Source organism: Capsicum annuum, chromosome 4 (assembly GCF_002878395.1).
Source record: "Capsicum annuum cultivar UCD-10X-F1 chromosome 4, UCD10Xv1.1, whole genome shotgun sequence".
Classification (NCBI taxonomy): domain Eukaryota; kingdom Viridiplantae; phylum Streptophyta; class Magnoliopsida; order Solanales; family Solanaceae; genus Capsicum; species Capsicum annuum.
Window position 1 is genome coordinate 17,123,175 of NC_061114.1, and position 16,746 is coordinate 17,139,920.

The 16,746-nt window shown below is 37.6% G+C and overlaps 1 protein-coding gene across 1 annotated transcript; it reads left to right on the forward strand.

Moving 5' to 3' along the window:
* Positions 1-14,643: 14,643 nt before the first annotated feature.
* Positions 14,644-16,346, forward strand: LOC107869079 (small nuclear ribonucleoprotein SmD3b-like). Its single transcript, XM_016715655.1, has 5 exons — positions 14,644-14,657; positions 15,715-15,759; positions 15,832-15,907; positions 16,037-16,093; positions 16,284-16,346. Exons 1-5 carry the CDS (start codon positions 14,644-14,646, stop codon positions 16,344-16,346), a joined length of 255 nt encoding a protein of 84 aa, XP_016571141.1.
* The last annotated feature ends 400 nt before the right edge of the window (positions 16,347-16,746 follow it).

Here is a 16,746-nt window from a genome sequence, read left to right on the forward strand (position 1 = left end):
CTAAATACAGAACCTTTTAGGCCAAAGGCCTTTCTTGGGACAAAAGATTTGCCAAGCTACCCATGCTAGTCGACTTCTAACTTAAGGAATCCACAACTACATTAACATTGCATAGATGATAGAGAATAGTCAATTCATAATCCTTAAGCAACTCAAGCCAACAGTGCTGCCTCATATTAAGATCCCACTGAGTAAAAAATCACTGAAGACTACAATGATCTGAGGAGATATCACAATAGACTCCATAAAAGTAGTGCCTCCACAACTTCAAGGCAAACACAACTGCGTACACTCCAAATCATGGGTCAACTAATTCCTCTCATGAGGCTTCAACTGATGAGATGCATACGTAATCACCTTTCCCCCCTACATCAACACAACATTTAATCCAATACTAGAAGCATCATAAAACACGAAAAAGTTCACGCCCTCCTTGGTCAAAGACAATATAGGAGCCGAAGTCAACAAATTCTTGAGTTTTTGGAAGCTTACCTCATAAGCATCAAACCACTAGAAAGAAATCTTTTTCTGAGTCAACTTAGTAAAAAAAGTTGCAATAGAAGAGAAATCGTAGACAAAACACTAATAAAACTCTGAATCTCGATTGGCGAAGTAGGTCTAGCCTAATCACAAACTATTGCAACCTTGGCTGGATCAACATAATACCTTCCTTAGTCACCACATAACCCAAGAAAGAAACAGACTCCAACTAAAACTCACACTTAGAGAACTTAACATAAAACTTCTCATCCCTTCATATCTAAAGAACAATCTACAAATACTCCTCATGCCAAACCTCAGTCTTGGAATACACTAAGATATCATCTATAAACAAAATAAAAAAGAAGTTGAGATATGATCAAAACACCTCATTCATCATCTCCATAAATGCGGCAGGGGCAGTGGTCAACCTAAAAGACATGACCAAGAACTCATAGTGACCATATTGAATCTGAAAAGCTATCTTTGAAACATTTGAAGCTCTAATCCACAACTAGTTATAACGGGACCTCAAATCAATCTTTAAAAACATTGTAGCACCCAGTAGTTGGTCAAACAAATCATCATGTAAGGAAGAGGATACTTATTCTTAACCATCCCCTTATTCAACAGTCGATAATTAATACACATCCATATATACCCATTATTTTTCTTTACAAATAAGACAGGTGCACCCCAAGGTGAAATACTAGGTCGGATAAATCCTTTATCTAACAACTCCTGAAACTGATCTTTTAATTCTTTTAACTCTATTGGGGCCATCCAATAAGGAGGGACAAAAATGGGCTTGGTACCCAGCACAACATCAATAGTAATATCAATATCTCGATACGGAGGTATACTAGGTAAGTTCGTAGGGAATACTTCTGTAAACTCACAGACAACACAGACAAAATCAGATGAAGGAGGTAAAATAACACTTTGTCACGAATATGAGCCAAGTAAGATAAAAATCCCCTCTTAACCAACTTATAAGCCTAGACATAAGATATAATCCTCTTAGGACCCGAATGAAGAGCACCCTTCCAAGCTATCCTTGTCACACCAGGTGAAGCTAAAGTCACAGCCTTATCAATACAATCTAAGGCATCGTGATAAGGATCCAACCAATCTATACCCAAAATAACATCAAAATGAACCATACCTAATACAAGTAAATCTATCAAAGTATCACGCCCAGCAAAAGTCACAACATAATATCGATGCACCCAATCCACCACTAAAGAATAACCTATCGGGGTAGATACATGAAAAGGCATGGTAAAAGGCTCACTAACAGAATCAAAATTTGAAGAAAATATATAAACACATAATAGAAAGTCAATTTGGGATCAAATAATACAAATGTAGGTATAAAACAAATGGGGACGATACTTGTGATTACAACATCTGAAACCTATGCCTCTGATTTGGCTGGTATGGCATAACATTAACCACGACCATCGACTGGTTGAATAGCCCCATGACCTGTAAAACAGGCTCTACTACCTCTGCCTCTCGTACCTCTAGAAAAACCCCTAGCTCTTACAGCTAAAATTAAAGTAGCTTTAAACATACATCGAGAATATTCCTTGGCCACATAGCTAGTCTTATCACATATATAAAATACTCTAAACTTGCCCTAATGGCTACCCTGCACTGCTGAACTAAAAAACCGGTAAGAACCTCTAAAATCTCTGCCTCAAGGAGTCTGACCTCTGAACTTACCAAAATGGAGCACCCTATTGGCGTCTTCCTGTGGAGGAATATCCTCTGTCACCTTAGTATGATCCATAATACTCTTAAAAGAAGCCTCTAACATAGCATTATTAGACGTGGCTCATTGAAGAGAGTGAGGCATGGTAGTACAGCTGGCAAAGATCCCACCTGAAAAGGTAACATAAATAATAACTAAACTCCTAATCTCAGAAGCCCATAGTCAGATGTCGGCACTGAAGGTGGAATAGTACTTGAGGTCTGAGGAGTACCCAAAACAAAAGTTGGTGCTACAAGAGGATCCACACTAGTACTAGAAGATCACCCAACATAACCAAAGAAGAACCATCTAAACGGGTCAACAACTGTACTAACAACCCCTCAAACACTGGGTAGATGAACTCTGATAAATTAGGGTAGAACTCATACCTCTAACAATCTCAACTCTAGGCTCAGGAAAGAGTCCCCTAGCACTTATTTAGGTGAAAAATGGAGTAACATCAATGTCCTATGATTCTTTCCTAACCATTATCCTAAAACCAAGGCAAGAACAACTGGGTAAGTTTTGGATTTACACACAATGGGAACCAAGTAATGTCTCACATACACATAGTACCCAGGTACATCGCAAGCTACTACCTAGTCGGATCATGCAATTTATTAGCAATGATTAACTAGTACTAATACTATAACAAGATGCATAGTGGTCATATATAGATGCACATCACACAGTTATAAAACATACCATTAAAGAGGTATTTTAAATATTGCAATGATGACTGCCATACAAACTCTCTTAGTCAAACATAACACTGAGCAAACCACTAACACAACCAACAAACATATACCACACCCCCAAAATAAAAGAGCATGCATTGTCCCCAACACAAATATAAAAAAATAAAATCATAGGGGTTAGAACATACTTGTAGTGGCTCAAGCACACAAATCATGGGTAGCTGATCCTTCTGTTGCATCCTCAGCTACCTCATCCCCATCGGGAGCCTCCCTACATTCTGACGTATCTGGCCTAGTAGTTATTGGTGGCCTAATGGTTGAGGCACCTACAGCCCTCACTCGTCGGGCCTCCTACTATTTCTTATTGTCCAGTTTGAATGCGTGCATTGCTTTTTTCATCTCTGCTTTCTCATTCTTCTGTCTTTCCTTCTTCCATACTTTTCTTTCTTCATCACTTCTTGCCTCTTTCTGTTACCTTTATCTTTTTTCTTACCCTTCTTCTTTCTTTGCTTCACTGGTTCCCCATTGAGATCAAGCAAGGGAACTTCATCCTCAGACTCATCAGCAACTGGATCCATAGAAACCATAAGTTGGTGCTACTACAATGCCCCAACATCAGCTTTTACCTTGTCCAGTATTTCTCTAAATAGTGCAAGATTTGGGGCAGACATTTCTCTCAACCGTGCATTAAAATGGTTCTACAACTCATTAACCCATCCAGGAAAATCCTGGAAGGGTTTAAGGGCTACCCTGATCCTCTTATCCACGGCTGAGGCAAATTGGTTGGCAAATTTCTGTAGCTATGCCTCCATTGCCTTTCTTGTTTTGCCATTCTCTATAAATTAAAAGTATTAAATGACAACGCCAATACTTGAGTTGCTATTGTGGGGTTTGGTTCATTCTCATACAATAGGTTTGCCCCTGCAAGAGTTGTTGATTGTACAACTTCTGATGTTTGCACCTTTATATTTGGTGTTGAGGGGTTACCCATAGAAGATATTTGTAATTTAGCAACCCCTACTAGATCTAATTCAACCCATGCTCCCTTATCTAGTACCAGCCTAGGGTGGTTTTCATCATATCTTATGGGGTCATGGATCTTCTTAGCAGAAAATTTGTCATCTATCCCTGCAATCTCTGGTACATTAGCAACCCAACATAACTTTGTGATGAGACAAAGGAAAGGACATACAGTTTCGGGTCTTTATACCCGAATCTTAATTTTATTAGCAATAATTTCCCCAGAGTTTAAATAAAGCTTAGCCACGAGGCTCATGACTAATATTGCTCTATTATCACCAAGAATATTATCTCCCACTATAAGAATCAACTACGTGTGTACTACACCCCACCAGAACCTTGCCTCTTGAGTAAGGGAGGACTTGACTATTTTTTCATTCGGGTCGATCAACCATTCTGGTTCATCTTCAGCTATGATATTGGCTAACCAAGGATGCTGTTTTTCATGATTCTTTAACCGAGAGTAGAATGTTAGTAAAGTAACTTGAGGAGTAAATTCGGGACCATAAAGGAATCTGTTGATGGTTCTAACTGAGAGATTTTCCATTACGCCCCTTACCAAAACTTTCTCCAATAAGGGCTTATCTACCATTTTTTTCCTTCTGCTTACATATGTTTTTCAAGGTAGCCTGGCAGTTCACATAGAATTTGTAGAATAGTGAAGGGAAAAATGAATTACCTCCTTTTATGGTCCACGCTAAGTTATAGTCTTGAAATGTCTACTCCATTGAAAGATATTTGCTCAACCTGATAATAATGATTCTTGTTTCTTCAAAAATTGTCCTTTTAACAGATCTTCTTTGAGTTCTGAAAAGCCCATCATAGAAAATCTTCTTTTCCCTGGGAATTTCCCATCTAGCACTTTCTCAGACACCAGGTTTCTTATATTTGATCAGATTTCCCCATATCAAAGAATCTTCACTGGTCGGTTGTTGCTCAGGAGAAGGGTTCTCTGATGAAGGTTCTTCAGAGTTAGGCTATGCAGATGATTTTTATTTAGAAGTAGAGTTTGGTTGCTCAGAAGCTGTTTGCTCAGAGGGTGTATTTGCAGATGATGATAGTTCTTTAGTCTTACTTTGTTCATTCACCTCTTCCTCAGATTATGGAGGAGGTGAAGCTACCTTTGGACTCTTCTTCTTTTTGTACTCATCAAAGATATTTCGAGGTATGCTTTCCTAGACACCTTTTTTGTTGATTTAGTTGATTTTATTTTTGGTGGCATAATGAACTCTATAACAAGAAAAAATAAATACTCAATACCCAGGGTTAAACAACACAAGAATGCTGATCAATTTCAAAATCTCTTGAAAGGCGTTTATCAGTGCCTTTGAAGAAAGTTGTGACGGCATAGTCTGATAATCCATCATATTTATGATAGATCATCAGCTATGTCGTCAGCCTTAAACAGAACAAACTCTTTTTTTTATACTTGTGATGACATAGTCTAATAGGCTGTCACATTTATGATAACTTATCAGCCATGACGTCAGTTCATAACATAATCCCCAGTTCAATTTTAACATGATCATCATCCAAATTCTTTTTTAACACCCATGGAGTTACGTTCTTGGGCTGAGCTTTTAGATTTTTATGCTCAATACAGTAACTTAAACCCTAATTTCAGTTTTCACACAATGCTTTGCTACACTTTGACTTAATACCTTTGAAAACCAAGGTTTAAATCATTCCCACTACTTACCAAAGAAAAGAAGAGATGAGCTTTGAGCATACCTATTAGGCGACTTAGAAATTTGAAGGATTTTGACTTTGTTTCTAGAATGGGATAGAGAAGATAAAAGGACAAGGGAGTGTTTTCTTTTGAAATCCAAACCAACAACCAACAAGGATAGAAATCTTCTTGTTTTACTAGGCAATAATGAAAATAGGCAAGAGAATAAACTAAAAATAGAAAAAAAATAAACCAAAGAAAAGAAAAACGGGAAGGTGAGAAGACTGGCATGTTGGCCGGATTGGATTTCATTAATTGGGCCCAGGATTACATAAACCAAGATAGAGTGTTTCTTAATTTCAAGTTTTCTGATGACAACTTCTAACGGCTTATCACAAGTACGATAGCCCATCGCAGATGTCGTCAGCCTCATCCAGAACGTACCTCATCATTGGATCCCTTAGTGACAAAATCTAATGGCTTATCACCAATGAGATAGATTATCACAGATGTCATCAGCCTTATCAAAAACGTACCTCATCTTTAGCTCCCTTGATGACAAAATCTGATGGCTTATCACAATTGAGATAGCTCATCACAGATGTCGTCAGCCTTATCCATAAGGTACCTCATCTTTGGCTTCTATTACAATAAAATCTGATGGCTTATCATAATTGTGATAGCTCATCACATGCGTCGTCAGGATTACTTGGGTGGCTACATCAATTTCATCTAGATCCCTGCACACCTTATCAATACATTACGATCACCAATTTAAAAGCACAAATAAACTAAATAAATGAAAGTAACTTGTACTAAACATAAAAAAAATTGGGTTGCCTCCCTATAGCTCCTGAGTTAGTATCACGGCACAACTCAGCTATCTCGATTACTCAGATTTCATGGAGATATATGGTGGCTATAAACTTTATTGAGTCTACTGGACTAATGTACAGCTTCACTCGCTACTCATTTACCTTAAAGTCACTCCCGTTCTCATTCTCGAGCTCAACTACTCCAGATGAGTAGACTTGACTCACTTTGAATGGGTCGGACCACTTTGATTTTAACTTACCTGGGAACTGCTTCAGTCTAGAGTTGAATAGGAGTACTAAGTCACCTTTTTAAAAGTCTTGATGTGCAATCCTTCAATCATTGTACTTTTTAATCTTCTCTTTGTAGAGATCTGCTCGTTTATATACATTGATACAGAATTCATCCATCTCATTCAATTTCCCCAGCCTTAACTCCGTTGCCTCATTCCAATTCAAATTGAGTCATCTGAGTGAACATAATGCCTTATGCTCCAAGTTGATTGGCATATGGCATGCCTTACCATAAACCAGTTGGTATAGTGATATGCCGATAGGCATCTTTAAAGCTGTTCTATATGCCCAAAGTGCATTGTCCGACTTCCTAGACCAATCTTGCATATTAGCGTTCACAGTTTTAGCACGGATGGCTTTGATCTCTCTATTTGAAACCCTCACTTTCCCACTAGTCTATGGGTGGTATAGAGTTACCACCTTGTATTGCTTGACACCATACTTTTCTAAGGTAGCTCGAAATAGTTTATTGCAGAAGTGGGATCCACCATTACTTATAATGGTGTATGGCACCCCAAATTTAGAGAAGATGTCTATCTTGAGGAATGCAACGACTCTCTTCCCTTCATTATCGGCCAAAGGTACAGCCTCAACCTATTTTGAGACATAATCTACAACAACCAGAATATATTTCAACCCGTATGACCTTACAAAAGGTCCTATAAAGTCAATGCTCGACACATCAAATAACTCTACTTCCATCATCTTGGACATCGGCATCTCATGATGTTTGGAGATTGACCCTTACCTTTGGCATTGGTCACATCTACGTACGAACTCATATGCATCCTTGTATAAAGTTGGTCAGTAATAGCCACTCTGCAACACTTTTCAAGCAGTCCGGTCACCAGCATGATGACCTCCAACAGGAGAAGCATGGCATGCTTCTAATATACTCAACATCTCTATTTCTAAAACACACCTCCTTATGATATTGTCCGCATATCTCTAGAACAGATACAGTTTATCCATGAAGTAATAGGTCACATCATGGAGAAATTTCTTCCTTTGGTGAAAGGAAAGATCCTCCGAGATCAATTCGCTTACCACATAGTTTGCAAAATTAGCATACCAAAGAATTTTCTCCTTAGTAGCAACCAAGATCTACTCATCAGGAAATGCATCATTTATCTCAAGTTGATCTCAGGCTCTTTGTTCACCTTCCATCCTAGACAAATAATCCACAACTTGGTTTTTGCAACCTTTCCTATCTTTGACTTCAAAGTTAAATTCTTAAAGCAGTAACATCCATCCCATATACCTTGGTTTTGTATTATTCTTAGCTATCAAATACCTCAAGGTTGCGTGGTCAGTGTGGACCACCACCTTGGTCCCTAGCAGATAAGCCCTGAATTTCTCAAAAGCATAAACTTCAAAAAGGAGTTCTTGTTCAGTGACAGTGTTGTTCTTTTGTGATCCATTCAGTTCCTTGCTAGCATAGTAGATCGGATGAAAAAGTTTGTCCTTCTTCTATCCCAACACAGCTCCAAGGGCAACACCACTTGCATCACATAAGATCTCAAACAATTTTGACCAATCTGGTGCAACAATGATAGGGGCCTCAGCTTCTTTTTAAGGCATTCAAATGCCTTGAAGCAATCATCATCAAAGGAGAACTTAGCTTCTTTCTCCAAAATTTTGCAAAGTGGATTTGCAACCTTCGAGAAGTCTCTTATAAACCTCTAGTAAAAGCCAGCATGTCCCAGGAAACTATGCACTCCCTTCACTGAAATGGGAGGTGGTAGCTTCTCAATAACCTCTACGTCGGCTCGATCCACCTCTATCCCTTTTGCTGATATTTTATGCTTGAGAACAATGCCCTCTTTCACATAAAGTGACATTTCTCCAAATTAAGTACCAAATTGAATTCCACACATCGTTTCAAGGCCCTACTCAGGTTTGCCAAACATAGGTCAAATGAATATCCTACCAAAAAAAACTCATCCATGAACACCTCCACCGTGTTCGCAACTATATCTAAGAAAATAGACATCATACATCATTGAAAGGTGGTAGGAGCATTACATAACCCAAATAGCATTCGCTTGAATGTAAAAGTACCATACGGTCATATGAATGTTGTCTTCTCCTGATTTTCAAGAGAAATACATATTTGATTATATCCAGAATAACCATCGAAAAAGAAATACCACCTCTTACCTGCCAATCGATCAAGCATTTGATCTATAAAGGGCATCGAAAAATAGTCTTTCAACATCCATGAGTTTAGTTTGCGGTAGTCCATGAAAACTCTCCATCCTATTATAGTCCTGAGTGGAATCAACTCATTCCTTTCATTTGCAATAACAGTCATGCCCCCTTTCTTGGGAACACATTAAACTAGGCTCACCCACTTACCGTTAGAAATAGGATAAACCACTCCTGTGTCCAGCCACTTAATAATCTCCTTCTTAACCACCTCTTGAATTAGTGGGTTAAGTCATTGCTGATGCTCGATAGTTGGAGTACAATCATCCTCAAGTTGTATCTTATGGGTGCAGACGCCAGGGGGAATGCCAATAATATCAGCAATAGTCTAACCTATTTCTATTTTGTACCATTAGAGCATCGAAATAAGTTCTTCTTCCTGCTGCTCACTTAAATCAGCTAAAATAATCATGGGCAGCATGTTTCCATTCCCTAAAAATGCGTACCTTAGATGCCCTGGCAGTTTTTTTAATTCCAACACCGATGGCTCTTCAATAGATGGCTTAGCCGGTGGTGTTGGTCGATTAGCAAGATCAAAATCTAGATGTTTAGCAACATAAGAGTATGAACCCATTCTTGTCAAAGCATAAACAGTCTTTTCGTACTCCTCAATGATTTTACGATCAAAATTTATCAGCAATGCAGCTAGAGGCTCTACAGCAAATTTCTCCTCTATTTGCACCCCCTGCTCATCCTCATAATATACATCAATAATTGAGAACACACTCATTTTTTTATACTACTTCATTGATTGGCATACATCAAATCACACCACTTTATCATTCAGCCTAAATAAGAGCTTATTAGTTCGCAGATCAATCAACACACTTCTAGTTGTGAGGAAATATCGACCCAAGATTATATGCACCTCAAAGTCCACCATATAATTTGTGATTATATGAAATCTACAGAAAATATGAAGCTAGCCACCTTCACCAACACATAATATAAAATACCAATAGGTCATTTTACCAACCAATCCACCATTATTAGTCATATGTTGATGGGTATGGGGTCTCTCAAGCCCAACTTTTTATAAACAGCTAGCAGCATCAGATTGATGCTTACTCCCAGATCACATAAGGCCTTAGCAAATTCTAGAGACCCAATCGTACAGGGAATAGTGAATGCTCCTTGATCTGCTTTCTTCTATACCAAGGACCTTGTAGAAATAGCACTACAATGATGGAGATTGTCAGCCGGTTCATAGCTCATTGCTCTTTTGTTTGTCACAAGATCCTTCATAAATTTAGCATATCCTAGCATTTGTTCAAGTTTCTCTATCAAAGGCACATTCACTGTCAGCTGCTTCAACATTGCCATGAATTTACTAAATTTCATACATCAACCTTCTTTTTCAGTCTCTGAGGAAAGGGAGGTGGTGGTTTTAGGAGAGTATTAACCACTACTTCCATTTTCTTCTCTTTTCCCTTTTTCAACTCATCAACCTGCTAGTGATCAGAAGGGATATCAATACCATCCCGCTTCTTAGACTCCACTGGATTACTTTCTTCAAGATTAACATCTTTTTCAATCACCTCATCATTCACAACTTTTCCCACAGAAGGGCCCAATAAAACATTACCACTCTGTGTAGTAATGGCCATGCACAAACCATCATTCCAAGGGTTCTAAATTATATCACTTGGCAATGTTCCACTCTTCTTTTGATTAAATACTACAAAAAGTTAGCTCATTTATTATTCTAACTGTTTGACCGAAGTGGAGTGTGAGTTTACCAATTGACTCTTAGAGGACAAATCAGTCTTCATGGTAGTCACCCTAAAGTTGGTCGCCTCAAATCCCTTTAACAATTTCTCCATCATGTCCTCCATGGACATCTTTCCAGAGCTAGTTGCAGTATTATCTCTACTTTTGGGAGGTACATACGACCCACTTCTATCATTTTTGCTCGTCTAGTTTCCTTAATCTTGATCCTTATATCCAACCTTGTCATAATAAGTCTGACCTTGATTTCCTTGGATATTGGCTTAAAAACCCCCTGGTTATTCAAATAGTTTGCCTTTTATTCTGAATCAGAGTCCTCTATACCTTAGGATGCAACTGTTATCACCTTTTTAGTCTTTGCAGATAATAAGTGTTTGTTCAAAAGATCCATCTTTGTCTTTAAGTGTGCCATGTATTGATCATGTTCTTCCTCTTTCTTACATTGTTCTGCAGTAATGCCAATAGACATAGTAGGGCTTGCTACCACAGAATCCCTGGTATAACAAGATCTACTTTGTTTGGTGATCCAATCCAGCATCTTAGAGGCCTCTTGAAAAGTGAGATCCACAAATGATCCCCCTGCAGCATTATCAAAAATTGGCTTTGTAATAGAGTTCAAAGCTAGATAAAGAGTCTCCATCAGGTGAATATCTGTCATATTATGGTTTGGGCACTGTATTAGCTTCTTTTTTTTACCTCTCTCATGCCTCATAAAGATCTTAGGTTGGGAGCTATCTAAAGTTACTGATCTTATCCCCCAACTGTACCCTCTTAGAAGGCGAAAAGAACCTTTTTAGGAAAACCTCTTTCAACTGCCTCCAATTGGTTATAAAATCAAGTTTCAGCTCATTAAGCCACAATGTTGCCTCTTCAGACAAAGGCAACGAAAATAAACTCAGGCATATAGAATTCTGTCCCACTCTCAATTTATCAAAGGACTTACAAATAGTGATAAAGTTCACTAAATGCATATTGGGATCATCTCCCGGGAGTCCACCGAACAACCCCTTCAGATGGAGGAGTTGAATCAATATACTAGGAATATTGAACTTTGCTCCTAGTGCAAAAGGTGGAGGAGTAATAGCTCCAGTAGCACCAGTTCCATCTATTCCATCATCATCGTCATTCTGATCATACTGCACTAGTTGGTGATCCAGTCTTACTCGAAATGGGCAATTTCTATTCATATTCTAATTCATCGGTGCGGCTACATTCTCTACGCACCTTGGGTTAGCAGGATTCATCAATTCTTCATCTCCCTGGTCCTCTTCATCCGGATTTGGTACCCAACCTGGGTTATCTATATTCTGTTGATTTACTTGAGCCCTAGCCAAGGCAGTTAATCTTCCTACTTCTTATGGGTCTGCCATTCTACCGATTAACTGAGGTTCATGCACTGGTAATAATGATTCACCTGAACTCCATGTACTTGGCATACACGCTAACTAACCTGCGGAGAAAAAAAACAACAAATAAATATAAAATTAGGAAACCTAACTAACATTCAAGTAGCACACATCAACTTTATTGACAACTGTATTCTCCAGCAACGACGCTAGAATTTAATTTGCCAAAATTACACCTCTCTTACGAGAGAGTAAGTAATCGCTGTCAAATATATAACCCAACTAGGTTGGGATCAAATCCCATAGGGAATATGGTGTTAAATTAAGTTATTCATTTGTCAATCAACTGATAGTTAGTAGTTTTTGGTAAATGGGGGTTTTTCAAGACTAAACAGGTAGTTATTTCTCACTTCAAGTTTATCACTTGTTACTAGTATTTCAGTGTTTCAAGTCAATAATATGGAAGAAACCAAAATTGTGCTCACTATGGGTGTTGGTGCTTGATATACACTAGTAGAGATTCAAGATTCTTGTTACAGATAGGAAAAATAGATCACCTGTATCGGAATAATGTCTAAATGTCTCTCAACCTATTTAGGCATTTAATTACCTAATCCTTTCGAACTTAGGGAATTCATATTTATGAACCAGATTCTATTAGGTTAATTAACCTTGTTACAACATTAATTATTAAATGAAAGTTTAATGTTTCCAAGTCCCTGTGGATAATTCACTTCCTACTAGATTTGATTTCTTATTTCAAGCAAATCACTAGTTAGGCATAATCTATCATTTGCAACCAATAGATAATGTGTACAGCAGAGGAATTATCAAGAAGTCCCTAAAAGCTAACGAATCTTGATCCACTAGTGACATTACAAGACCGAACCCATAGATCCCACAGTTTGGGTTAAGGAAATTAACTACTGATGATGTAAAAAGCAAAAATACAAATTGCATTCATGATTTGATGGATGATAACTTACAGAATAATGATTAGCAATAGTTGTTTCTCCTTCACAATCACAGTAGAAATCCCAAGAAAAATATAATAATCTCCCAAAAAGGAATTGCAATGTTACAACCAAAACTGGAGAGAAAACTGAAAATTAGTCGTGAAGTTCAAGTGCCCTAGAAAACCCTTCTCTCTGCGTTAAATACTCAGACTAATTTTGGAAGTAAATCACAAATCACAACTTTTTTTCCCTCGCATCGGTGACGACAACATGTGACGGTTTATCAGGATATTGATGACTTATTAGACATGTCGTCAACTCCTCTTCCTATTTCACTTGTTGTTTTCTTCGGCTGACAATAATACTTGACGGCTTATCAGGATGTTGACGACATATCAAACAATGTCGTCAACTCTTCACTGCAACTCCTACACAATGCCTTAGGCTTGATGATATTCCTGACAGCTATTCACAAAGTTGACGACTTATCAGACAAGTCGTCGATTGTACTCTTCATGGCTGCTTACTCAAAATCTTTCTCTTTTGACTCAGTTGTTTTTGGTTTTCATATATCTTAGCTAACCTGCACTATCACAGAGAAAACAATCAAAAACCACAAAATTTGCGTAAGAATTAACAATTATTCTGATTTAAAAGCCTTAAATATGCTAGCATCAAGCTCGCACACCAGGTTGTATCTACTTTACAATAGTGCCAAGAATATGCAATGCTTTTACATGAATTTATATAGAACAACCATTGGAGATATTAGTGTAATAAACTAAAATATCCAAACAACAATTATAACATCATTCACTAAACCACAAATGATTTGAACCAACAATTTTAAAAATAAGAAAATTATCTCAACTTGAACCAACAATTTCTCGATTTTCAAGAGCCGAACTACAACCACATTGGACCACTGATTGAGAATCAACTAAAGTTTGTGTTGAGGGACCAGATTTGTAGGGTTATGATGTTTTTCTAAGGAGAATTGGGGTAGGAGACCGCGATAAGGAAAGACACGAGTTTTTATATTCAATAGATAACTGACATATTATGTGAGCTTTATAAAAGGAAAATAGATAACTCATATATTATGAGAGATTTATTAAAAAAATAGATAACTGACATATTATGTGAGCTTTGTAAAATAAAATAGGATAACTCACATCTTTTGTGAGCTTTGTAAAATAGAAATGGATAACTCACATTTTTTGTGATTTATGCTTTTTTGTAAAAGTTGACATTGTTGCCAAACTTTCGTTAAAAGAAAAGGGTAAAAAATGACAGAATATATGAGTTTAGCCTATTTTTATATCTTTTTATATACATGGAATATTTGGTATTTTAAATAGATGGAGGGCTCATTTTGATCCAAGGTTCACTTAAAGGCAAGTTCTACAGAGTGACAGTCTGATCGGCTATGTTGTATGAAATAGAGTGTTGGTCAGTCAAAAACTCCTACATCCAAAAGTTGAAGGTGCCAGAGATGAGGATGCAATAATGGATATGTGAAATTATTAGGAGAGATAGGATTTTAAATAAGATTATTTGAGAGAAGGTGGGAGTGCTTTCAGTGGAATACAAGATGCGAAAAGTGAGGTGAGATGGTTTGGACGTGAGATGTGGAGGTTTACAGATACCCAGTACGGAGGTGTGAGGCATTGACTATGGAGAGATTCAGGTGGGTTAGAGGTAGGATGAAGAATATTAGGGGGAGGTGATTAGACATGACATAGAGTAACTATAACTTACTGAGGATATGACCTTATAAAGGAAGGTATGGAGGACGCGAAATAGGGTAGAGTGTTAGTACGTGGTAGTGCATCTTTGCTAGTAGGTAGGGGTCCTTTGTTTGTAGTTGTACCAATGGTAGTGCTATGCTTGTGAGTTTGAATAGATAGTTTATAATATTACTCTGCTGGTTTCTTGTTTTTGTTATTATCATTCTAGTAATTCCTGCTAGTGGTCTAAGTTTGCCTTGTAGTCATGAGCTATGGAGAAAAGTTTTCTTTTCTGAGAACTGAAAATAAATTATTCGAAAGCGCGGTGGATACATTTGGTGAATTTTAGATTATGTTTAAAATTTAGTAGTGTTCATTTGGCAGGAAGTTTCCATTTGTTCCTTTTTTCTATTTATTGGGGTGTACGATATAATATCAGAACCAGGTGTCTAGCGCTGGTGGTAGAATTACAAAGAAGAGATCTGGAGTTTGGGTTTTTGTTGAACATGTATTTTTCTGGCGTCATTTTTCCTTCTCTTTTTGTGTGTTGTCTCATGTTTCCTGTTTTTGATTCTCTAGTTCCGATTTTAATGGCACTCTGTTTGTATTGTGTATTAGGAGATATATAAGGACGATGATACTAAAAAAATTGGTCCTGCACTATAGTTTATGTCTCGGAAATTTTGTCATTGCTTGTGAAAGGAAAATGTATCAAGATAGCTACTTTTGTGTTCAAATGAAGAAAACATGCAAATCTCTCAGAACTTTTGCCCCATTGTGCAATTTTTGGGAATACTAATGTACTCTGTAAGATGTTTTGTAAGACAATATAGTTGGAAATTTTGTTAGCATCTGCTGCTGGCTTTGGTGTTTGATAGAATCGTGCACCTTCATAGCTAAAGTACTTTGTTCCTGTTTTGTCACACCTGTGGAAAAAAATTGTATAGCGAACTTCTACCTTGTTTTTCCAATATTGGTGACTCTAATTGCCAAAGTGGGTTAATGCTGGATTGGAAGGGTGTCACAACTGGAACAAGTTTTTATTCGAGGCAGCAAAGTGAGGTATGCAGTTCTCCGTTTCCATTATTTGTGCTGCTTCTGGTAAGGTCATTATTGAAGTTTAATTTTCACCAGATTCATGATAATTCCTGATATGCTTAAGAATGCTCCCATGTTCAAGCGTTTAGAAGCCAGAACTAGGTACTTATTTGTTGCTCTTATATTTATTTCTCCCATGTTCAAGCGTCTAGAAGGCAGAACTAGGTACTTATTTGTTTCTCTTATATTTATTTCTGCTGTGATGAGGTGCTCTGCTTATGTTTGATTTCACTTTTTGAAGGGCAAAGGCACATCACTTGGTGTTAGACGTGGACGTGCGATGGCCATGCAAGCCAAAGTAAGTGCCTCTTCTATCTTTTCCTGTTTGTTGTACTTGATGTCAAGACTAATTTGTATTTTCACTTGCTAACAATCTTTTCCTGTTTGTTGTACTTGATTTCAAGACTAATTTGTATTTTCACTTGCCAACTATTGTACTACTTTTTCTTGCGAAAAAACATGACTGATTATGAACATCTTGTTTGCAGGCACAGGCTGCTGGTCGTGGAGCAGCACCTGGTCTAGGTGTTGTGCCACCAGTAAGAAGATAATCTCCCCAAACTGGTTGGTATCTGGTTCTTGAGTTCGTAAATTCATTGTAATAATGCACGAGTAGTTGTTGTTTAAGGTTGTGTCACTAGTCCTATTCTTATTATTAGAAGCACGTAATGTAGGATCTTGACTTTGTATTCCAGATGACTGATACAAGGATGTTTACCAGTCTCTCGTGCAATGTGGATTGGATCAATTTCTCATTATGTCCCAAGTATTTCATCGGGACTCTGTAACCTGGATATCTGGCTATTGTTAGAGATACTAAAGGAAATGATCTGTTTGAGGAAGGCATCTTCTTGTAGTTGGCTTAGCATTGTTCTGCTGGAAGTTCCCATGTAGTATCCTATTGCAAGTGATGACATGATTTTACATCTTTTAATTAATCTTTTTTGGGTG

What these genes read in the sequence shown, in the direction of transcription:
- LOC107869079 (XM_016715655.1), top strand. An exon ending in ATTCGAGGCAGCAAAGTGAG is followed by an intron (nt 15,760 to 15,831) that starts GTATGCAGTTCT and finishes AATTTTCACCAG; the next exon opens with ATTCATGATAATTCCTGATA. An exon ending in CCAGAACTAGGTACTTATTT is followed by an intron (nt 15,908 to 16,036) that starts GTTGCTCTTATA and finishes CACTTTTTGAAG; the next exon opens with GGCAAAGGCACATCACTTGG.